This window comes from Saccopteryx leptura, chromosome 10, assembly GCF_036850995.1.
Source record: "Saccopteryx leptura isolate mSacLep1 chromosome 10, mSacLep1_pri_phased_curated, whole genome shotgun sequence".
Lineage (NCBI taxonomy): Eukaryota > Metazoa > Chordata > Mammalia > Chiroptera > Emballonuridae > Saccopteryx > Saccopteryx leptura.
In genome coordinates, this window is record NC_089512.1 from 34,908,407 (window position 1) to 34,932,970 (window position 24,564).

General features: G+C 36.5%; 1 protein-coding gene across 6 annotated transcripts in view; it reads left to right on the top strand.

Moving 5' to 3' along the window:
- The window catches only part of ATP2C1 (ATPase secretory pathway Ca2+ transporting 1), a 153,625-nt gene that overhangs the window by 84,575 nt on the left and 44,486 nt on the right, over positions 1–24,564 (top strand). For all 6 annotated transcript variants that reach the window (XM_066351271.1, XM_066351273.1, XM_066351277.1 and 3 more), the window contains 6 exons: positions 1,369–1,430; positions 1,823–1,931; positions 12,801–12,956; positions 14,453–14,521; positions 15,513–15,588; positions 18,825–18,891. In XM_066351271.1, coding sequence (XP_066207368.1) covers positions 1,369–1,430; positions 1,823–1,931; positions 12,801–12,956; positions 14,453–14,521; positions 15,513–15,588; positions 18,825–18,891 — 539 coding nt within the window. The remainder of the gene's footprint in view (positions 1–1,368; positions 1,431–1,822; positions 1,932–12,800; positions 12,957–14,452; positions 14,522–15,512; positions 15,589–18,824; positions 18,892–24,564) is intronic.

Consider the following 24,564-nt stretch of genomic DNA (forward strand, 5'->3'; position numbering starts at 1 on the left):
TTTTAACCTGTATTTTAGGAGGAGAGTGCTGTGTATATTCATTTTATATAATATCTGCCCTTTATTCCCTAATCTCTTTTTAATCCCATTCCTTATCCCATTATGTACCCTCACCGCCATAAAAATAGCTAATTGTATATATAGTCATAGATTGATGCCACCATACAATAAATTTGAAGTATCTTTTAGGCCTTTGTAGAAATAGCTATCAGGTTTTTGGTGGTGTATTATGTTAAATGGTCATTTTGATATGGAGGTGTCCTTGTAGTTGCAGGGAATGAAGGCTTAGAAGTTTGAAGAGGGAAGTAAAGTCTAGGCAGCTTTTATGTCATTTATTTCTAAGTTCTGGCCTTTTTTGGAACTTTTATGTAACACTTCCCAATCCTTTAATATCCTTGGTGTGGCTGGGGGAGGGATGTCTTATAATTTTTATATTTATAGATTTATCTCACTCTTATATTTGTTTCTCTTGCTTAAATGAAAACTAATTCTAAGTTATTCTTACACAACTTTGCACTTTTTCTTTGAAAAAATTTGTGATGGGTGAGCAATTTTGATTAGTACGAACACTGCAGTCCTTTCAAAACACTCCCAGCTTTCACTCCCACTACTCCTTCTCCCTTTTTAACCTGAGATCAAAAGATTGGTGTACTTAGTGCAGGCATGAAACAAAAATAGCACTGCTGTTGCATGAATCAAGATTGCTCATGGGAATGTGCACTAAATAGTGTACTGAATGAAAGAAGTCTCTGACCTGCAGCTATGATTATATGGCGGGAAGGAGGCTGGAGCATCACTTAGGGCTCCTGAGACTTTCCCCCTTTGCATAATTCAGGGTAGTGTGAAAGGTGGCTCTCAGGTAAGGCTAGCCACATCTTACTCCTTGCTTAAGGTGTGTTCTTCTCCATAAACCTTTGCAGTTAGCATGGACCTAAATCCTCAAATCAGATGTTGCCCTCAGTTAATCGTCTTTGACTTTGGTCATTAAATACTAAAAGTAAAATTATCTTAATTATAAGGCTCAATGGTCTTAACTTCTAATAACTGAAAATTATATACTCTCTGGACACCCTAATCAGTTTTCCTCATTATCTGATAAGTTGATCTTAGATTTGTACACTGAATATTAAAATATAAAATTAGCATTTAATAATCAAAATTGGTCAGTATAACATTACTTAATAAGGGATAGTCTTTTATGTGCAGAATATAATTGCAAGTAAAGGAAGAGATGAGAATTAGGAAATTTTAAAATAGTTATTGAGATCAGTATTTTAAGTCTTAATATGGAATATGTTCTTAGAAATATGCATATTTACATTTCTTTATAAATGTTTGTTTAATGTTATGTTCTGCTTTTTTAAATAGGAGTATCGTTCAGAAAAGTCTCTTGAAGAACTGAATAAACTTATGCCGCCAGAATGCCATTGGTATGATCCTTGTTTCTGATAAGGATTTCTACTCTTAAAAATAGAAATTGTATATGACTAGTGCAGTGATCCATTGTGGCCTCAGACTTGTTTAAACATAAGGTAGAAACCATCAATCTGACATGAAAAATTCATGCTGTGTTCAGTGTAGCAAGTTGTACTATTAATACTTTAAAGTTCTGATTCTGATAACTGTTAAGACATGGATTTGTTCAATAGATTTGTGTGTGTGTATGTGTGTACAACTATGTGCCAAGAATTGTTGTGGGTTCAGTGCTGTACAAACAGACCTAGATGACTATTTTTCCTCAGCCAAGTCCACTAGAAATCACTTTTTCAGATAGAACATGGCTTTCTTTTTCAGCCACGGTTGTTTCTGTTTCATGTTACAGTGTACGTGAAGGAAAATTGGAGCATACACTTGCACGAGACTTGGTTCCAGGTGATACGGTTTGCCTTTCTGTTGGGGACAGAGTTCCTGCTGACTTACGTTTGTTTGAGGTAAGTTTGATGTCTCAGTCTGTTTGGGCTGCTCTAAAATCTCACAGACTGGGTTGCTTGTAATCAATAGAAATTGATTTCTCACAGTTCTGGAGGCTGGAAAGTTCAAGGTTAAGGTGCCAGCATGACCGAATTCCATTGAGGGCCCTCTTCCTCGTTTTTAGGTGATGTCTTCTCACTGCACCCACATTGTGGAAGGGTCTAGGGAGCTCTGTGGGGCCTCTCAGAAGAACAGTAATCCCGTTCACAGGGCATCACCCTCATGACCTCAGCACCTCTAAACATCTCACTTCCTAATACCATCATCTTTGGGGTTAGGATTTCAACATATGAATTGGGGGGGAGTGGGGAGACACAAGTATCAGAACATAGCTTTTGGTGATCTATTTGTGAGAAGAAGTGAATATACTTGGATGTAGATTAAAGGATAGACATGAGCAGTTTTAAGGATTAACACATAGTTGATTTGAACATTTGATTTTCTAGTTTAAGTGACATATATAAACATTTTTTTTCTTAAAATATCTGTTTTTCCCAGGGTCTTTTGAGGTGTTTTTTTAATGAATAAGCAGCTCTTTATGGTATTGTGCATTAGGCATTGTGGGAGACAAATTGTACTGGAGAGAGATGGAGAAGGCAAAGAAGCAACAGTATTTATATCTCTGTGATGTGTTCCAGTATATTAAGTGTCATATGTTAAGCCTAGAGAATGTATGATGGAATCAGATTCTAGAGGGCTTGGATACAAAGTTCTGTTTCAGATTTTATTGGTTAGGAATTAGCTTTGAAAATCATAGGCAGCTGGCAAATGATATTACCCTTAACTTGGCCACAGCATGTAGAATAGATTGAAAGGATGGAAAATGGAGGTAGGCAGCTAGTTTAAGAGGCTCTGTAGCCGATTAGCGTGCCAGTATTATCTACTATTGGAATTAACAGGCTGTTTGTTAACTCCTTACTGTGTCCCAAAAGATGAAGATGAGTGTTCTTATCCAGAGGTTATGACAGCCTGAGGAACCTTTTGAAGTAGAATAACAAACTTCATTTAGTCTTTAAATACTTTTTTCTCAATAGATACTTAAAATTTACTCTTAGATGTCAAATTGCTTTAATTGGTGAATGGAAATAATGGATAAGTATTGGGAATGTTGTTCATTTTACTTTCTTACCTTTTTTCTTTCCTTAGTAGTTCCTTTTGTTTTTTCTTTTTACTCATTTTTCTCCCATTCTCCTTTCCTTAATATTTAGTATATGACAAGACCCTGGGTTGTTCTTCTTTAGAGATTTTGTAGGCTTGTCACTTAATGTAAATCATCTTCCCCTCCCCGACTTAAATTCATGGAGTTTATGTTGTCATTTATTCTGGAGTGCTTCTCCTCCAATTCAGAAGCAGATCTTAGTAGGTTTTTCTCATTATTTGCACAATTTGAATGATGTGATGACAGAAACTTCAAAGCACCATTTGGGATGTTAAAAGTGTTTTAGGGTTTTTATTTAAATGAGTTAATTGATCTGTGAACTAGTTATCTACAAGTTCATGTGCAAATGGGATAAAGTTTGTGAGATTAGTAAGTATTTTATTTACTCAGCAAATATATATTGAAGATTTACTATAAGTTCAGTAAGAGGGAATTTTTGACCTTTTAAAGCTTGATGCTAAAAACATTAGAAGCATATGTTTTGTGAAGTAATTTATTAGTTCTTATCGTTTTCTCCTACTTGTTAACTTCTCAGATGCTTCATCAGCACGTTTTACTTGGCAGTGCTATAGTGACGTGAGTTTTTCTACTTGTACATATACAGTTGAACATCTTTGACTCCCGCTAACGCTTTCCTGCCCTATTTGTTTGCCTATGACTTGGTACCCCAAGTGGGCTTTTGCAGCTACTTTTCCAGTAGATTGAGATACCTTTCTTAAAAGATTTGAGGAAATCTTGTGCAGCTTCTAGATTTAAATTTACTGACTTAAGACATTGTAAGGCTGATCAAGTCGATTTCTCTTCTCTACACAGAGGTTTTTGAAGTTAAATTGTTCTATCATAATGTTGTTTGCTGAATTTGGCTGTGGTAATCTTTGGATGACCTTGTAAGGCTAGGTGGTCATTTGATGTTCCTGCATGAAATAAACTTTTCATTAACGTTTAAAGGAGACAGAAAACCCCTCACTTAGCCTTGGGATAGTAATAACTTCTCACAAAGTATATATTTCTCTTTTTATGGACGTGACCCAAGGCCAGGGTTGCCGCTTCGATATTGTCATGTTGCAGCTCTAGGGTTCTTGCCTGAAATTGCAGTGGCTCAGATTTTGGCTATAGATCTTGCCTGGGCCTTCAGTAGCATCTTGTCATCATGTTCAGTGACTTGACTTCTGTACAACTTTTATCTCATATTATCTTCTCACAAGCTGTGTCTTAAGTCAGCTCAAGCTGCTGAAATAAAATACCATACATTGGGTGGCTTACGGAACAGGCATTTATTTCTTAGAGTTCCGGTGCTGGGAAGTCCACAGTCAGGGTCTGACAGAATTCGGTTTGCGGGAGGGCTCTCTGCTTGGCTTGCAGTCTTCTTGCTGTGCCTTCACACAGCAGAAAGAGAGATTTCTCTCTCTTCTCTTAAAAAGCCACTATCCCATTATGAGGGCCTCACCCATGTCACCTCATCTAACCCTAGTTACCTCGCAAGGCCCCATCTCCAGTTACCTCCCCATTGGAAATTAGGACTTCAACATGAATTTTAGAGAGACACAATTTATTTCATAACAGCCTGAGACTGTCATTTGTAGACACTTTTAAAAGGAAGTTAATATTGGTAAATTGAGGAATTATGCTTTTTTTTTTTTTGCCTGAATCAGCTTTTCATACATAGCAAAGGAATGATCCCATATGTGTTGGTGCAAGTAATCTTACCAGCTTAGGAGCCTTAGAGTCCAGAGAGTAAAACGTACAGGAGTTGAGCTATGAGTATGTTTTCCAATTCGTTTCTAAGCGTGTTTTTTTTTTGTTCTTTTTAATTTATTGATTTTTAGAGAGAGGAGGGGCGGGGGAGAAGCAGGCAGCATCAACCCATGCTTCCTGTATGTGCCTTGACCAGGCCAGCCCATAGTTTTGAACCGCGACCTCAGAGTTCCAGGGCGACACTTTCTCTACTTCACCACTACTGGTCAGGCTCCTATGCATTTTAATTTTAATTTTTAATAGTATTTGAGAAAAAGTACCCATGGCCCATTAATTGGAGGTAGCCAGTGGATTAGTCAGACAGTGACCTTAGATGAGGCAGTAGTATAGACTGTGTAGACATTTATAACAGTATTCCCTTTTCTGAAACAACATATTTTCCATATTGTTCCAGGTGAAGTCTATATCAGTATTTGAACAGAGAATTCATTATAAAAGAAAACAACGTAAGAGTCAGAGGGAAAGAAAGTTTCTGTTGTCTGTTGAAAATATTTTACTTCTCTCCACTGTAACTTTCTAAGCCCAGGTCATTGCCTGACATGTAGCAATTTCCTTTCGTTTGGAAATCTGGCAATCTGAATGATTAAGTCCATTGACCCTTCCTTTTGTGCCTGATGTGCTTTGAGTTAGCCCAGTGTTTTTTAAATGCCAGTATCCAGATCAGTTCTAGTCTGGCAGAAATTTCTTGCCAGTCTTCGAAAGAGTTAACCACCCAGATGTCATATGAAGGTTATAGAGGCTTTTCTGGTGGACCGGAAGTTGAAAGCTACTAGGTTAGCCCATATTATTGTTTGAAACCTAACACTGGGTACAGTTACCTTTAAAAAAATATATTCTGATTTTCTAAATATGTCAAATTTTTTTTTTTAGAGTTTTTTTTATTTTTTTACAGAGACAGTCAGAGAGAGGGATAGATAGGGACAAACAGGAACGGAGAGAGATGAGAAGCATCAATCATCAGTTTTTCATTGCCACACCTTAGTTGTTCATTGATTGCTTTCTCATATGTGCCTTGACTGTGGGCCTTCAGCAGACCAAGTAACCCCTTGTTCAAGCCAACGACCTTGGGTCCAAGCTGGTGAGCTTTGCTCAAACCAGATGAGCCTGTGCTCAAGCTGGTGACCTGGGGGTCTCTAACCTGGGTTCTCCGCATCCCAGTCCGACGCTCTATCCACTGCGCCACCACCTGGTCAGGCTGTGTCAAATTTCTTTTAAAGAACTACCACTCCTATGGCTAGGAGCCATATATAGGGTGGGGCAAGTGTAGGTTTATAGTTGTAAGTACCCAAAACACAGCATTTATTCTTGTATATTATTTATTAATTCCATATGAACAACTGTAAACATACTTTTGCCTCACCTTATATTAGCCATTTTATGACACTAGCTTATTAGACCATTTAAATCTGGGCAGAAAGATTATCTCTATTAGGAGTTAAGTTTTTTCTACTGGGATCAGTGTAGAAGTCTTAACTTAGAACCAGCCAGTTGAGCCTGACAGGGCGATGGCACAGTAAATAGAGCATAGGACTGGGACACAGAGGACCCAGGTTTGAAACCCAAGGTCGCTGGCTTGAGTGAGGCTTCACCAGCTTGAGCGTGGGGTCGCTGGCTTGAGCAAGGGGTCACTCACTGCTGGAGTCCCCCCCCCCCCCCCATCAAGGCACATATGAGAAAGCATTCAGTGAACAACCATGGTGATGCAACAAATAATTGATGCTTCTCATCTCTCTCCCTTCCTGTCTGTCCCCCTCTCTCTGTCTCTGTCAAAAAAAACAACAGAAAACCATCCAGTTGGCATTACAGTGAGCCTTCTTCCCTCATGAATCTCCTTTGTTATAGGATAGTAGTTTTGCTCTCAGTGAGTACTTTTCGGTGTCTTCAGGGTTGTTCCTTCCTCTTCCTTAGTTCCCCGGGCAACTAAAAACCAAAGATAATGAATTGAATGAGCACAGATCTACTTTGGCTACCTACCAACTGAAGGAGTAAGAGATACTCTCCTGGACTAAAACTACTCTCGCCATCGTCCTTTTCTTTTTTTTCTTTTTTTTTCATTTTTCTGAAGCTGGAAACAGGGAGAGACAGTCAGACAGACTCCCGCATGCGTCCGACCGGGATCCACCTGGCACGCCCACCAGGGGCGACGCTCTGTCCACCAGGGGGCGATGCTCTGCCCATCTTGGGCGTTGCTATGTTGCGACCAGAGCCACTCTAGCGCCTGAGGCAGAGGCCACAGAGCCATCCCCAGCTCCCGGGCCATCTTTGCTCCAATGGAGCCTTGGCTGCGGGAGGGGAAGAGAGAGACAGAGAGGAAGGCGCGGCGGAGGGGTGGAGAAGCAAATGGGCGCTTCTCCTGTGTGCCCTGGCCGGGAATCGAACCCGGGTCCTCTGCACGCTAGGCCGACGCTCTACTGCTGAGCCAACCGGCCAGGGCCATCGTCCTTTTCTTGCACACTCTTGTTAAGACCAGTAGCAAGAAGCTTCCTCTGTGTTGGGTAACTCCACTCTTGGTGCTGTGTTTAGAGCATTTTGTAACTTCTGAGCTACAAAATACATTTTCCATTCATTCAGTGAAAACCCTGTTATTCTGGCAAACTTAGATTCTGATTTGGTTTGCTTTGCTTTTCAAAAAAGAATCTTCAAACATTGCTAGACTATAAGGGTGTTGTGATAGTTAAAATTTACTTATTTTGGTAATGAAGCTAATTAGGCAAGAAGCTAATTAGGCAAAATGTAACCACTCTCTTGAGGAATCAGTCTGTGTTATGAAGTCATTTTGGTCATTTAGTACATATTTTAGCACTGCATATAGAACTTTAGGACTAGGAATTGAAAAAGACATAGTCTTGTGTCCTTTCTACTGGGAGACAATGTGCAAACAACTGTGATTCAAAGTATAAAATTGTCTACTTATGAAATGTGTTGATCATGTGAGTTTAGCAAGCCACTTAATAATTTAAGGCCTCAGTTTTCTCACAGTGACAAAGAGTTGCCCTAGGGCAGTGTATGCTAACTTTTAATGTTCATAGGAATCATCTGGGTTTTGTTTTGGCAAGTCTTGGGTGGGGTTGAGATTTTTGCATTTTTAACTAGTTCTTAGTTCCTGCCAAAAGTGCTGGTTCATCCATCGTATATAAAAAGATTTTTAAAAAGCTTTATTGAAAGAGTCATATTCCAAATACTTTACAAGTTTAAAATGTACCATTTAGTGATTTTCAGTATGTACTGTACAGAGTTTTGTGCAGCCATCACCACAGTCTAACTGTAAAACATTCTCATCATTTTTGAAAGAAAACCCTTACCTTTTAGCAGTAACTGTATTCTCTCCCCTTGCCCCAGAGCCTGGCCATTACTACTCTGCTTGCTCTGTCTGTATGTATCTTTCATACAAATAGAATTATACACTATATACACTTAGTCTTACAGTTAACAATGTTTTTAAGGTTCATTCATGTTGTAGCATGTATCAGTACTTGATTGCTTTTTAATGCCCAATAGTATTCCATTGTATGGATATGTCACGCAATTTTATATTCATTTAAAATGATTACTGATAGGGAAGGACTTTCATCTGCCATTTTCTATGTATATTTTTTATGTTCCTCAGTTCCTCTTCTCTTTTTTGTGGTTTATATTTTTTAAATATCTTTGATTACATCTTCATTTTTTTATCTGTACATTTTTTATTTATTTTCTTAGTGGATACGATGGGGATGACAGTTAACATCCTAAATTTATAACAATGCATTTTGCATTGTTACTAACTTCAATAGCATATAAAAACTTTTCTCTACACAACTCAATATTTTACACCTTTATGTTTTTGTCACAGATTACATCTTTATACATTTTGTGCTTATTAAGCATGGATTAGTATTTTATGTATTTGTCTTTTAAATCAGATAAGAAAAATAGAGGAGTTAAAAACTTGAGAAAATACACTGATATTGGCATTTATATTTACCCACATAGTTTACCTTTATGGGAATTCTTTATTTCTTCATATGGCTTTGAGCTATATTTCACTCTCATTTCAGCTGAAAGACTCTTTTAGAATTTCTTTGTGGGGCATTTCTACTAGTGACAAATTCTTTTAGCTTTTAAAAAATGGAATATCTTTAATTTTTCCTTCATTTTTGAAAGATAGTTTTTCTGGGTATAAAATACTGTTTGATAGGTGTTTTTTTTTTTCGTACAGCACATTAAATATGTTACCCACAGGCCCTAGTCTCCGTAGTTTCTTTTTTTTTTATACAGAGACAGAGAGAGAGTCAGAGTGAGGGATAGACAGGGACAGACAGACAGGAAGAGAGAGAGATGAGAAGCATCAATCGTCAGTTTTTCGTTGTGGCACTTTAGTTGTTCATTGATTGCTTTCTCATATATGCCTTGACCGTGGGCTACAGTAGACCAAGTAACCCCTTGCTGAAGCCAGCAACCTTGAGTCCAAGCTGGTGAGCTTGACTCAAACCAGATGAGCCCACGCTCAAGCTGGTGACCTGGGGGTCTCGAACCTGGGTCCTCCGCATCCCAGTCTGACGCTCTATCCACTGCGCCACCACCTGGTCAGGCTCTATGGTTTTTGATAAAAAATGGGATACTAATCTTACCAGTGTGCCTGAGGAAGAATGAGAGAAAGTGAAACTTAATCAGTTTTCCTATTCATTAACAGCTCTTCTGAAGGTTTAAATGTTTAAACCAGCGATTTTCAACCTGTGTGCTGCAAGAATTTTTTTTTTACTTTTTAAATTTTATTTGGAAAAGTAACTTTATGCAATAAGTTTTAAAACATGCAATACCTGACTACTTAGAAGCACTGACCTCTTTTTTCTTGGATTGTCAAATAAAAATATTACAACAGTCAACACAACTATAGCTGGTATGAATGAATCAAAATTATGCCCATTTTTTTGTTAGATTGGCAAGAAATATTTTTTTTGGTGTGCAGTACAATTTTAGTAATTAATTTATTTGTGTCATGAGATAAAAAAGCTTAAAAATTTCAGGTTTAAACTTTTGGCTAGGCCCTGGCTGGTTGGCTCAGTGGTAGAACAACATCCTAGGGTGTGGAAGTCCTGGGTTTGATTCCCGGTCAGAGCACATAGGAGAAGTGACTATCTGCTTCTTCACCCCTCCCCCTCACTTCGACCTCTTCTGCCTGCCTCCCTCACCATCTCTCCCACTCCCTTCTTCTCCTACAGCAGTGGCTTAATTGGTTTGAGCAAGTTGGCCCTGGACACTGAGGATGGCTCCATGGCCTCGCCTCAGGCATTAAAATAGCTAAGTTGTTAAACAATGGAGCAGCAGCCCCAGATGGACAGAGCATTACTCTGTAAGGGGTTTGCTAGATCCAGGTCCGGGCACATGCAGGATTCTGTCTCTGCCTCCCTGCCTCTCACTTAATTAAAACAAACAAACAAAAATTTTGGCTAGAAGTCATGGAGCTGGCTGGTTCTTTGATTTCATTTTATCCTACTTTTTTTTCTCTCATGTGTGCAATGAATAAATGACTATAATATCTTCTCAGATTAATTAAATTGTGACCTTGTTAAAATGTAATAAGCTGCCTACTATATTAAATACCACTCTTCTTTGAAATGATTTCCCTTTGCTCCCTCAAAACTGCTTCCTGTGAAAACTCTTGTAGTTACCATTAAGAGAGAATAACTTGTAATTTAGAAAATATTCACATTCAGCAGACAGTTGAGATCTGTGCTGATCTGTGCATATTGATTGTATGATTTAAACAGATTTTATTGAAAATATGTTCTTGATAACTTGAGTTTTATGCATTTATAATTGTATAGAAAAAAAGATAAAGGTCCAAAGCCCGTTCCCCTCCCCATCAGTGTGTACACTAGACAAGATTGATTGTTTTTGTGCTAAAATGATAAGCCTTTTTTCCTGTAGAAAACCTGATTTGAACAAAAATTTTTATTCTCTTACATGGTTATTATACTACTGAGGCCGACACTGATAAGCTAGGACTCTGACAGATCAATAAAGCCATTCATTACTTCTTTTTAAAAAGTCAGATTAGTTTTATGATCCTTGTTTCTATAGACAACCACCTAATGTTAGTATTTATTCATATTTTAAGATTTGCATTGCAAGTAAAAAGTCTTCAGTGGGAAAGAATACAGTTCATCTTTCTCAGAGAAGGAGTTCTGTAGATGTATACAAGTTCACTTTTAAATATTAGGTCTCTTCTAATTAAGAACTCCAAAAATTAACATGCAGTTCTGATTTTTGTAAAAAACACTAAGGCCTGACTTGTGGTGGCGCAGTGGATAAAGCACCGACCTGGAATGCTGAGATCACGGGTTCAAAACCCTGGGTTTGCCTGGTCAAGGCTCATATAGGAGTTGATGCTTCCTGCTCCTCTCCCCTTCTCTCTCTTTCTCTCTCTCTCTCTTTCTCTCTCTCTCTCTCTCTCTCTCTCCCTTACCCCACCTCTCTAAAATGAATAAATAAAAAAAAATTAAAACAAAAAAACAAAACACCACTAAGGAGGAGATTGCTAAATAAAATAAACTTTTTGTTGATTTTTTTGTAATTCACAAAAATACATAATTTTTAAAATATATCTTATGTTTTCTCCTAGAAGTAGTTATAAAACTGGTATAAAACTGGAGAGGAGAAATAATTTGTTAATTGATCTGCTAAGTAATTGAGAGAAAGTTGACTTATATCTCAATATCTCAATATTTGGGTGTCCTTTTTATAGCTTACCTTTGTATGATTTTGTGTGAGTTACCTAACCTTTTTAAGTGTATGTAAAATAGGAATAATAATAACAGTGCTTGCCTTATTGGAGTTGTTAGTAGCTAAGTAATTCTTAGTAGATAACTTAGTGTAGGTATGTAGCTTTATTGCCTACCAGATAGCAAGCAATGAAATGCCAGCTGATTGTTTTTAGTATTAACATCGTCTTTTAAGAAAATATCTAGCTTTTTAAATTATTTTGGTAATAAATGTGTGTATAAAATGATAATATCCTAATATCAATTTGGAAATTAAATAAGTATGTTCCTTTAGTAAAGAAAATTTCCATTACCTTTGAGCACAGCAGCTATTTTTTTAAAATCTATCATTGGGTTGAAGTATTAAACTCAAATGTTACCTGGCTTGTCTTTGCATATATAATGATGTAAAATGGGAAGCTTTTAAAGACTAAAGCATTGTTGATCTGTTTTAAGGTATACTTTTTATAACCGTTTTAATACTAAAATCTATCACATTCACATGACACTAAATTTTTATGAAATGTTAATACAGTTTGGTTACTTTGGAGTTACATAATTTATTTTCATTCTGAACATTCTCATACTTTATAATTTAATGTTGTAAATTCTTAATTATGTTTACAAAGTTATGTATCCAAGATCACACCAAGCATGTTTCTGTCCCCATGTTTTCTTTGCTTCCTTTGGAAGCCTAGAATCCTTTCTCACTAATTATGGCTCAGCCTTGGGTTATATTTTGAAATTTAGGTTAGTTTTGTCTCATGGTACAGGATTCTACTTTGCATGTTGTATTTTGGTGATTTAACTTCTTATTTAAATATGATTGTACTTGGCTGATTAGTTCAATCAGTTAAGAGAATCGTCCCAAAAAACCAAGGTTGTGGATTTGATCCCCTGTCTGGACACATATGGGAAGCAACCAGTAAACGCACAACTAAGCGGAACACAAATGAATGCTTCCTCCCTTCCCTCTTTCTCTCTGTCTCCCTCTCTCTTTATCTCTAAACTCAATTAAAAATGTTTGTACTTATTCTGGTCTTCTGTTTTAGAGTAATTAATAGAAAGGGGATATTTGAGGAAGAAGTGATGGTTACAAATTCTTTAGATGTTAAATGTAGCACAGAGGTTCTTTATACTTAAATGTAGTGGAATGCTTTATGTTCCCCTAGGCTGTGGATCTTTCCATTGATGAGTCCAGCTTGACAGGAGAAACAACGCCTTGTTCTAAGGTGACAGCTCCTCAGCTGGCTGCAACTAATGGAGATCTTGCTTCAAGGAGTAACATTGCCTTCATGGGAACACTGGTCAGATGTGGCAAAGCAAAGGTAGTGGGTTTTTTTCTTGTTTTAAAAATAGTGGTTCTTTTGTTTCAACCATTTTCTCAGTTCTTTATTGCCAGTTTTGTGTGGATCTTTTCAAAATAGGAGACAGAAATGACAGAACTGAACCTAACACTCAGCAGCTGTTGTGAGGCTGAGTGGAAGCTGGATCCCTGGGGTGTAGCACGTCTGTCCACAGTTCTGCCACTAACCAGATAATGAATCTTTTAAAAGCATAGTCATCAATCAGTACTTGTTTTTTTTGTTGTTGTTTGTCTTGGTTTTTTTTTTTTTTTAAAGATAGAAACAGTGGCTCATAGATGTGTTCATTATAGGTTAAATGAAAGTTGAACTTAGTTGATATGGTACCAAGTATAATATTCTGACCGCATATTATTCACCTACTGATAGATTATGAAATATTTGTTTCTGTATTCTATACTGCTCACAGAAATTAGGGGATATTTCAAAATGAATATGAAGTGATAAACTATCCCCTTAATTTTGTGAGCAGTGTATTACACTGATGTAAAAGGCAACATTTAGTAGCATTTGAGAGGGCAAAGATAATTCTACTTTAAATGTCTAATGAGTATGAGATTTAAATTTCAGAAATACAGTGTGTCCGTAAAGTCATGGTGCACTTTTGACCGGTCACAGGAAAGCAACAAAAGACGATAGAAATGTGAAATCTGCACCAAATAAAAGGAAAACTCTCCCAGTTTCATACCTATTCAGTGCAGTTCGATGTGGGCTCACGCACAGATTTTTTTAGGGCTCCTTAGGTAGCTATCCTGTATAGCCTCTACAGACTCATTACTGACTGATGGCCTACCAGAACGGGGTTTCTCCACCAAACTGCCGGTTTCCTTCAACTGTTTATCCCACCAAGTAATGTTATTCCTATGTGGTGGCGCTTCGTTATAAATACGCTGATATTCACGTTGCACTTTGATTAACGATTCGAATTTAGCGAGCTACAGAACACACTGAACTTTCCTCTGTACCGTCCACATCTCAACTGGCATGGCCATGGGCTGCTCCGCTGTATACGTGGGGTTACATCATCATCTGCGCATGTGCACATGCTGCCATATCATCCTACAGAAACTGGGAGGGTTTTCCTTTTATTTGGTGCAGATTTCACATTTCTATCGTCTTTTGTTGCTTTCCTGTGACTGGTCAAAAGTGTACCATGACTTTACGGACACACTGTATTAATAAAAACCAAAAATGAGTTTCAGAATTGAGTCAGAAGTTAAGTTTGATGAAATGTTTGTTTTCAAGGTTTGTATCACAAAGTGTAAATGCTAATAATCTGTAGTTAACATCAAAGTATAAATTTGCTAAGGGAACCTTGGATATATATGTCAGTTATCTTGACTGTAAGCAAGCCTTTGGAGAAATGGAATGAAGGGCTTTAAAAATTTTTTATTTATTTATTTTCATTAAGAGAGGTGATGCCACTGAATGTAAATATAGTTTCCTGTTTTTCCGTTTAGGGTATTGTCATTGGAACAGGAGAAAATTCTGAATTTGGAGAGGTTTTTAAAATGATGCAAGCCGAGGAAGTGAGTACTTACTTTGTTAATGATGCATTAGTTTCAAATCTGACATTTTCCATTGTAAGTAGAGGAAAAGAGAATATTGTAGATCATTTTATGTACTATTGACAGTAAAATTTTATTCAGAATATCACTCAGTTGTCTATGCTTAAAAACATAATTGGGAAGCCTGTAATAGCAAAGGTTTGAATTGGCATTGTTAACAGTCTAAAACATTTTGATACTTACTGTTTATAGGATATAAAGGTTTATACCTTATTTATAGGACTGATTCTTTTAGAGATTAGCTTTATCATATTACTTGTAAAGATTACTGAATAGTACATTTGTACCTCAGAACATGTCTTCTGTCAAAATTCCCAACTTGACATAATTCCAAGTAATAGGAAAAAAGATTGCAAAGTAAAATAATCTGGAAGATATTCTTGGTTAAAGATTTTGAAGATTAGTTCTCTTATTTAAAATACTTTCCTATATATAAAAAAGAAGTTGTCTTGTACAAATATTATATTCTTCCTAGGTCATCTGGGTTTCTTGGGTAACCTGCCAGGCTCTAGACTCTGTGATTCAGTGTGTAACCCATTCCCAGGAGCCTGGCAAAGAAGAGACTATTAGAGAAAGGAGTTAGCAGATCAGGAAGCCAACAGGATGAGAAGACTTGGGTTGTAAGCATGTTTGTGGATGCAGAAAGGAGAAAGATGGAGAAGGTGAGGGGCAGTGATTCTAATGAAGTCCTGGAGAAGTTTATGGGAAGAACAGATATTTTCTCAAACAGAGGAATAGGGAACACAGACCTTTTCAGTAAACAGACTTTTTAAAGTATAAACCTCAGTTTCCTCAGTGAGGGGGGCAATAGTTACCTAAGGGAGAATTGTGTGTGTCACAGGTATGTTAAGTGCTAGCATGGGTTTGTCAAGCACTTAGCAGAGTCCCTGGCACCTAGTATATCTTACCAAGTTTAGCTAATTGTTGTGACATTCTTTTCCATTTTGTTAAGGCACCAAAAACCCCTCTGCAGAAGAGCATGGACCTCTTAGGAAAACAACTTTCCTTTTACTCCTTTGGTATAATAGGTAAGAGAATAGTGAGTATGTATGTCTTATATATTTATGTAGGTTGTTTAGCTTGTTTGATTGTTTCTGAGTATTAAGGGGGAATTTAGATACATATGTACATAAATTTATTCATTTAACTAATTTTTAGCTTTATCGCTACTTTTTTAAAATTATAAAACTAACCCTTAGCCATTGTCCTTTTCTACAAAGATAAAACAGAAATGTTTAATTCCTGTAATTAAAGAGCATTTCTGTAAATATAGTATTTCTTGTCTGAAACAAAATGTAATAGTATTGTTTTATGGACTACTATTTTATTTCACTTATCCTATCATAAACGTCTTGTTATTAAATAGATGCTCACCTAAACAAAATTAAAGGTTGTATAATATTCCATCATGCACATTTTATACACATATGGGATGGGCAAAAGGAGATTTACAGTTCTTATGGAAAGACATGCAGGTTATGATTACTACAATAGCTTTATGAACTCAGAATAATAAACTACTTCATAGTACTCACAACTGTAAACCTACTTTTGCCCATTCCTGTATATATGTATCAGGCTTTTCTTAGACATTTTGGTAGGGTTTTATGCGTTTTTTGATTATGTAAATGATTTTTCAGTGTAGGTATTTTACTGTAAACACTTCTCATTTCCTTAGGATAAATTCTTTTTTAGGTTAAATTCTTAAAAGTAAAATAATTGGGTCAAATAGTATCTATGTAATTTAAAAAGTTTTGGCATGATTTTAAAGGCTTTGGTTTTATGTTGCCAAAAGATATCCTTCCTCAGCAGGATAAAAGGGACTCTTCTTCTAGCACCCTCTTCAACTTTGTTGTGATTAACTTAACAGGTGAATAAAACTTATTTTATTTCAGAATGCATTAGTAGAATAACTGAACACTTCATCATATGTGTGTTGGTCCAGTTTTATGACCTGCCAATCTGTTTCTTTTGTCCCTTCTTTTGTTGTGGCTTAAGTCTTAGATTGGTAACAATTGTGTATAATTAGGATATCAGTTCTTCTTTTATAAGTATTTTTCCCAAAAATTTATATATATATATAAATATGTATATATATATGTATGTGTAAATATGTATATATTGATATACAAAATATATATGTATATATATCTATATAAATATATATGTGTATATGTATGTATGTATAAAACTTCAGAGAGAGGAGGGACATGTGTACAATTGGAAGCATCCTCTTGCCCTGAGATTCTGATAACACCCTCCAGTTATGGTTTCTGTCTTTATTCTGTACATAAAGGATCTCCCAACTCCATGTTGCGAATACGTTTATGTTTATAAATATATTTATTTAAATATGACTGTTACTCTAGTTTAATTTTTCACACTTAGCTTTGCTATTATATTTAGACTTTATTTTAGTACAGGGTTTAAGGTAGAGTTATAACTTTTTACTTAAGAATTAGTTATTTCAGTACCATCAGTTTTATACTCCATTCTTTATTCATTGAGTTGAAATATCTTTAATTTAACACTTGCATCAACTTTGGAATCTTTTCTCCTTTAATTCCATGATGTTATGTAATTATTTTTTCTAGCTTAATGCTTTAAGTCAGTGGTAGTCAACCTGGTCCCTACCGCCCACTAGTGGGCATTCCAGCTTTCATGGTGGGCGGTAGCGGAGCAACCAAAGTATAAATAAAAAGATTTTTAACTATAGTAAGTTGTTTTATGAAGATTTACTCTGCCAAACTTAGTGAAAATCTGACATAAAGTACTTGGTAAGTAATTATTATTATGTGCTTTAATTTGCTGTAACTCTGCTTTATAAATTTTGTAAAGTAAAGTTACTTCCCTACTTTATAAATCACCATTACTGTGGAACCGGTGGGTGGTTAGAAAATTTTACTATTAACAGAGATACAAAAGTGGGTGGTAGGTATTAAAAGGTTGACTACCCCTGCTTTAAGTCAATAATGTATTTTTAAAGCAATATTTTTATTTGATATTTGACTTTGATAAATTGAAAGTCATTTAGGTAATTGAACCTTTCCAGTAAATACTAACATTGTACTATGAAATCACTTCAAATTTAGGGATAAAAATCATTTAACTTTATGATTACTTGGTTTTAATATGGTACATTGGACATAATTTTTCTTGTTAACATACTATATGGAATAGGGTAAGAGTCAAGATCAAAGAGAGGGGTCAGTAGACCTTTTTGTAAAGCGCCAGGTAATAAATATTTTAGCCTACCATAGAGTCCCTGTGGAAGTATTCAACTCTGCAATCGGCACAGAAACAACCATAGACAATACATAACAAATGGATGTGGCTATGTCAAGAAACTTTATTTAAGAAAATAAACCATGTAGGAGGCCCATCGATTGTAGTTTGCTGACCCATGATATGATACATTGAACATAATTTCTTTTGTTAGGAGAGTGTTTAGGATAGGATCTTAGAAAGTCATGATCTGGATAATTATTTTATAGTTACAGAAAGATGAAGAAAAACTTGTTTAAATATATATTGATCTAGAATACAATCTTGAATTTGCTTTATTAAAAATCTGATTATATTGTATTTTTCCTCATAAAACCAGTAGTACACCGTTTGCATCCCTTCTTTGCAAAGACAGAGAATATGGAATCAGTTAATTTATGTTAATTGATTTTTTATTATTAAATGCCATAAAAGTAGTAATTTTTAAATATTAAATCAGTTTTAGATATCTTTAGGTAAGATATGTTACTTTTTGAGCCAAGTCCTAACTACTTTGTTTTTTTGTTTTATCAATTTATTTTATTCTTTATTCTTTAGTACTTCTTTGTTTGTAGTAAAAACTTAATGTATAATGTCTGGATATTGAGTTTTGAGAAGTAAAGTTCCAGGGTTTATTTTTGCAAAGCGATAATAAATAGAAGACCTTTATGTTTTACATGACCTTCCTTCCCCTGCACCCCATTGCATGGAAGTACTGGTATTGTTTTCTATAGTGGAGGCTCAGATATTACTTTAAGGGAGGGGTGGCAGTAATGGCAACCAAAGGTAAAATGTCTGTGTATGTGCATGCGTGCAGTGCAGCATTAACTTTAATTTTTCCTGCTGAATTTCCTCTGGATTTTTGTAAAATCTTGTAGTGATTTTTTGATATACTTTTCTTTTATATCAAGGAACATTTTGCTGCCCTTGGCTTGTTTTTTATCCCTTCTATGCCTAATATTTTATATCAAAAAAAAATAGCTATTTGATTCTGTTTCAGGTATCATCATGTTGGTTGGCTGGTTACTAGGAAAAGATATCCTGGAAATGTTTACTATTAGTGTAAGGTAAGTTCTGCTGGTTTGTTTATAAATAGAAGTCTCTTTTGGTCCTCTCACTTCTCTGACAGGCATAGCGTATGTTCCATTGTGGAGGTATTATGTATATGAGCCCATAGGGTATAATATCTATACTTAAATAGTTCAGAGTTCATATATTGAAATGACCATTAGGAATTTTTTTTTTTTTTTTTAGCGAGAGAGACAGAGAGTGGACAGATAGGGACAGACAGACAAGAAGGGAGAGAGATGAAAAGCATCAATTCTTTGTTGTGGCACCTCAGTTGTTCATTGATTACTTTCTTTTTTTTTTTTTTTTTTTTTTTTTTTTCATTTTTCTGAAGCTGGAAACAGGGAGAGACAGTCAGACAGACTCCCGCATGCGCCCGACCGGGATCCACCCGGCACGCCCACCATGGGGCGACGCTCTGCCCACCAGGGGGCGATGCTCCTGCCCATCCTGGGCGTCGCCATGTGCGACCAGAGCCACTCTAGCGCCTGAGGCAGAGGCCACAGAGCCATCCCCAGCGCCCGGGCCATCTTTGCTCCAATGGAGCCTTGGCTGCGGGAGGGGAAGAGAGAGACAGAGAGGAAGGCGCGGCGGAGGGTGGAGAAGCAAATGGGCGCTTCTCCTGTGTGCCCTGGCCGGGAATCGAACCCGGGTCCTCCGCACGCTAGGCCGACGCTCTACCGCTGAGCCAACCGGCCAGGGCTGATTACTTTCTTATATGTGCCTTGACAGGGGGCTACAGCAGGGTGAGTGACCTTGGACTCAAGCTGGTGACCTTTTGGCTCAAGCCAGCAACCACGAAGTCATATCTATGATCCCACCGTGCTCACGCTGGTAGCTGGGCTCTCAGGCCAGTGACCGTGCGCTCAAGATGGTGACCTCAGGGTTTTGAACCTGGGTCCTCTGTACTGTAGGCCGGCGCTCTATCTACTCACCACCACGTGGTCAGGAAGAACTCTAGGAAAATTAAAGCCAACATATATTATAGTGGAGGAAACCTGTACTAGATGTCTGGTATTATCAATCCTTATTACATTTTTATATGTAAATAGACAATTAAGGGTCAACCAGTGAAAAACTAGCATTATGAAAGAGGAAGACCATAGCATAGAAACTGAGTAATCCATTTCAGGGGGAAAATGAAAAAAATTCAAGAAATAGAAGACAAATTAAAAACAGGCAGAATGTGTATTTTCAGAGATTTTTGAAGTAACTGCATTCGTGATAGACAGATTGCTATATATAAGGATACAGAACCAAAAAGGAGTTTTTAGAAATTAAAACTATGATTGGTCTCCCAAAAAATAGAGTAAAAAGGCAGACACAGAGAATGAGACAAAAATGTCAAAGAGAATAATGCAGTAACTTCCATATCTAACTACTAGGAGTTTCAGAATGAGGTAAAAAGAATTTATATAAGAAGTGATATATTAAAATTTTCTCAGTCTGAAGCAAGACGTGAATCTTTATAGTTTGGAAGAATTCTGCAAATGCAAAGCAGGATGGAAAAAACTTCAACCTAGATACATCATTATGAAACTGAAGAAAACAACTTAGGTCATCTAACTAAGGAACACTAATTAGACAGGTATCAGGCTTCTAATTAGCCACTGCAGTTTCCATTGCAGGGTCTTTTTAGGCTCTACTAAAGATTCTAACTCAAGACTTTCCTAAGTCTCATCTGGACCTGTGCCCTGAACACAGCAGGGCAGCTCAGGCATCCCTCTTCTGAGAGAGTCCTTACAGCAGTTTGTACAGCAGTTCAGCTCAGGTACAAAGAGATGAGATGACTTTGTGAGTGTGGGAACCTCCTTGGGTTAAAAATGCCCCATATTCCAGAGAAGCCAACATCTCCAGAAACATATGCTTTCCAGGGTCCCTTTAAGAAACACGTCTAGTTAATTATCAGTCACTGCACTCAGGAAACACAAAGCTATGGCTTCCCATAAAATAATTATAAATTTCCCAGTCCATGGGCAGTTTATCAGTCAACAGATCACTTTACCATAAGCAGTGTTGCCGAGCAACATATTTGCCATACTACGTTTATCTGGTCACTGGGGAGCAGAGCTGGAGATTTTGTTTTTATTTTTTTAAATACTTTATTTATTCATTTTAGAATAAATAAAGCATCAACAACCATATGTGCCTTGACCAGGCAAGCCCAGGGTCTCGAACCAGTGACCTCAAAATTCCAGGTAGACACCTTATCCACTGCACGAACACAGGTCAGGCCAGAGCTAGAGATTTAATCAGTGCAGAAGGGGAAGTGGATTTTATTTAATTTTTTATCCATAGCAACATTGGATTACATTAGATAATGGGTCCTGACCTGTGGTGGCACAGTGGATAAAGCGTCATCGTGGAACACTGAGGTCGCTGGTTCAAAATTCTGGGCTTGCCTGGTCAAGGCACATATGGGAGCTGATGATTCCTGCTCCTCCTACTCCTTCTCTCTCTCTCTCTCTCTCTCTCGTCTCTACACTTTCTCTAAAAATGAATAAATAAAATCTAAAAAAATAGGATAATGTGGCAGTACTATGACAGTATGGGGGGGATGATTTTTAGTTTGTAAATCTAGGACTGACTAAAGTATCAATCCAGTTAATTATGAATAGATAGGTAATCAGAGAATTTATTCCTTACCTATCCTGGTATAAAATCCATTAAAACAAGTGTGAAAAAAAGGTGGATGATGATGTGTGGGGTATAAGAAAGAGTGGACCTCACCTTGGCATCTAATCCAGTTTGAGTGAGGGCTTACCAGCTTGAGCGCGGGGTTGCTGGCTTGTGCGTGGGATCATAGACGTGACCCCATGGTTGCTATCTTGAGTCCAAAGATCATTGGCTTGAAGCCCAAGGTCGCTGGCTTGAGCATGAGGTCACTCACTCTCCCATAGCCCCATCCCACCCCCCAGTCAAGGCACATATGAGAAAGCAATCACTGAACAACTAAGGTGCCACAATGAAGAATTGATGCTTCTTATCTCTCTCTTCCTGACTGTCCCTATCTATCCCTTTCAATGTCTCTCTCTGTCTCTGTATCTCTTGCTAAAAAAAGAAAAAAAAATCTGTATAAAAAAAGCCCTGGGTTAAATGCTAATTAAATTTAAAATAGGGCATGAGTTTGAGATATTAACTGTTGGCATATTATCTATTACATACATTTTTAACTTTTGAAAGTTTTTTTTTTGAACAGTTTTATTTATTTGTGGAGTTGACAAATCATGATTGTTATTTCTACCAAACCTCAAGCATTTTAATAGAATAAAACTCACTGTGTTTTGTAATTACCATGTGGGTTCATAAATCTAAGATGTGTTAACAGCATCTTCAGTGGCTTTATTTTTCCTGTCTTGAAATATTTTGCTATTTCTTTATCCTAGCAATTATTTTAGCAATTATTTCCAACTGAGCTAAAAATGAGTAAAACAATAAGAAAGCAGGAGAATGATGGGATTGCTTATAAGGTGATGTAATAATAAGGTACCAGGAAATCGTCACAATTCTATTACCCTTTAATATTCTTACTGTGTTGCCCAGAGTGTTACATAATCTTTAGGAAGGTATAAAATAAGTCTAGAGTTACAAGCTTCATACTTTTCTTTTTTCAATTCATTAAAGAAAGTTGAAAATTCAGAACTTTTTAGTTTTTACCATAATGGCAACGAATAATTGACAGGAAAATTTTCATGATTGTTAGACAAATCAGAAGATAAATGCGAAGAGACAACCACTGTAGGCTCTAATGATGAGGGTGAAATTGAAATTTCCACACTGACTCCTTGGACAATAATCTAGATTTTCTCAGACTCCTGAATTTATAAACAGTTTATTTTTAAAGATGAAAAGGGAAGGACAAGTGTCTGCTTCCTGTTAGTCATTTTACAGCAAGGGATTCATCATGCAGTTTTCCAGCAAGAACCTGGAGCACCCCTTTTTGCTGAAAGGTTGAATGACAGTATCCTTTCGTCTTTTATGATATTTGTGTACCAACATGCACTTCATACCATTTAGAAGTGGAGAAATGCTGAAGGCCGGTATGAATCAAAGGTGATAAGAAATAGCATAGAAATACTTCATTGGATTCACTATTGTAATTGGTGTTTATAAATCTTGAAATGAAAATGTTTAGCAGATATGTTATAAAGAAGATGACTGTTCTCTGTTTAACAAAGTAATAAACCATCAGCATTTTTAGAAGTGTTGCATCTGAAGAAACAAATGCAAAAAGAGGACCCAGAATTGATAAGCCTGTAACCTCTTAGAAATGTTTTTTGAATTTGAAATCAGTTTATAAGGTGAATATTTACCAGGATCATTTATGACAGTTGATGAGCAGTCAGTTGCATCTAAAGAATATTGGCCATTTCATATATATGTACCTTCAAATTGAGGAATATAGTTAAAATTCAAGTGAAATTTTCCACAACGCATTTTATTCCTCTTCAAATTGTTTATAAAAATGACTTAAATATAAAAATGTGAATAGGTTCATTGGATCTAGATGTGAACAATGATGCCTAGTTTTCCTTATGTAGTGAGGGTTAATGAGAAGATAAGAAAAAAGGATCCTATTTGAACTTAAAATACATAGTTAAAAGAGAGAAGGAATTTCATATTAATGATAGCACATATTTCTTGGCTCTTTAGTGTACACTATTTAGGTAGAGATATTGTAAATGTCATTTGTTTTCAATTTTAGAATCAACCTGTAAACAAAACATGAAAAGTTAATTATACGTAGTTATAGGACAAAATGCTGATGATATCAAGTTAGATCATGCAAAACCCATAGGTATAGAGATTAGGTAGAAGCAGAGGAGGGAAACGTTAGAGTGAGTAGAAGTGCCTATGTCCTTAACTGTAGTGGAGTCAGGAGATAATACTTGAAATGGGATAAAAAAATTAGAGGTTTAATTCTTTTTTATATTACAGGGAAACTGAAGTAAGTAATTTTTATTGTTATGATAAAATACATATACCCCAAAATTTACTATTTAAAAATATACAATGTGCTCCCTTCTTGTCTGTCTATCCCTATCTGTTCCTCTCTCTGTCTCTTGCTTTAAAAAATGTACAATGTGATTAAGTACTTTCATAATTTTGTAGAACCATCATTACTGCCTAGTGTCAGAACTTTTTTGTTGTCCTGTGAAAATCCTTTGTTCATTAAGTAAACAATCCCCATTTTTCTGTCTCCCTAGCCCTTGACTACCGCTAAACTGCTTTTCATCTCTATTGATTTGCTGAATCTTGATATTTTATGTAAATTGGATCATATGTGTCATTTTGTGTCTGGCTTCTTTCTCTTAACAATGTTTTCAAGGTTCATCCATGTTGAGCATGCATTGGTACTTCATGCCTTTGTGTGGCTGAATAATACTCCATTGTATGAATATACCGTACTTTGCTATTTATCATTTGGATGGACATTTTGGCTGTTTCTCCCTGTTGGCTTATTGTGAACAGTGTTGCTGCTATGAACACTCATGTATAAGTTTTGTTTGAACATCTGTTACTGTTATCTATATATGTAGATGAGGAAACTAAACTACAAAGATGGAGTAATAATAGCTTAAGGTTACACAGGTAAAGACCAGTGAAGCTAGGGGTACAAATGTAAGCAATCTTATGTCAAACTATATTTTTTTACTGCTTAACCTGATATC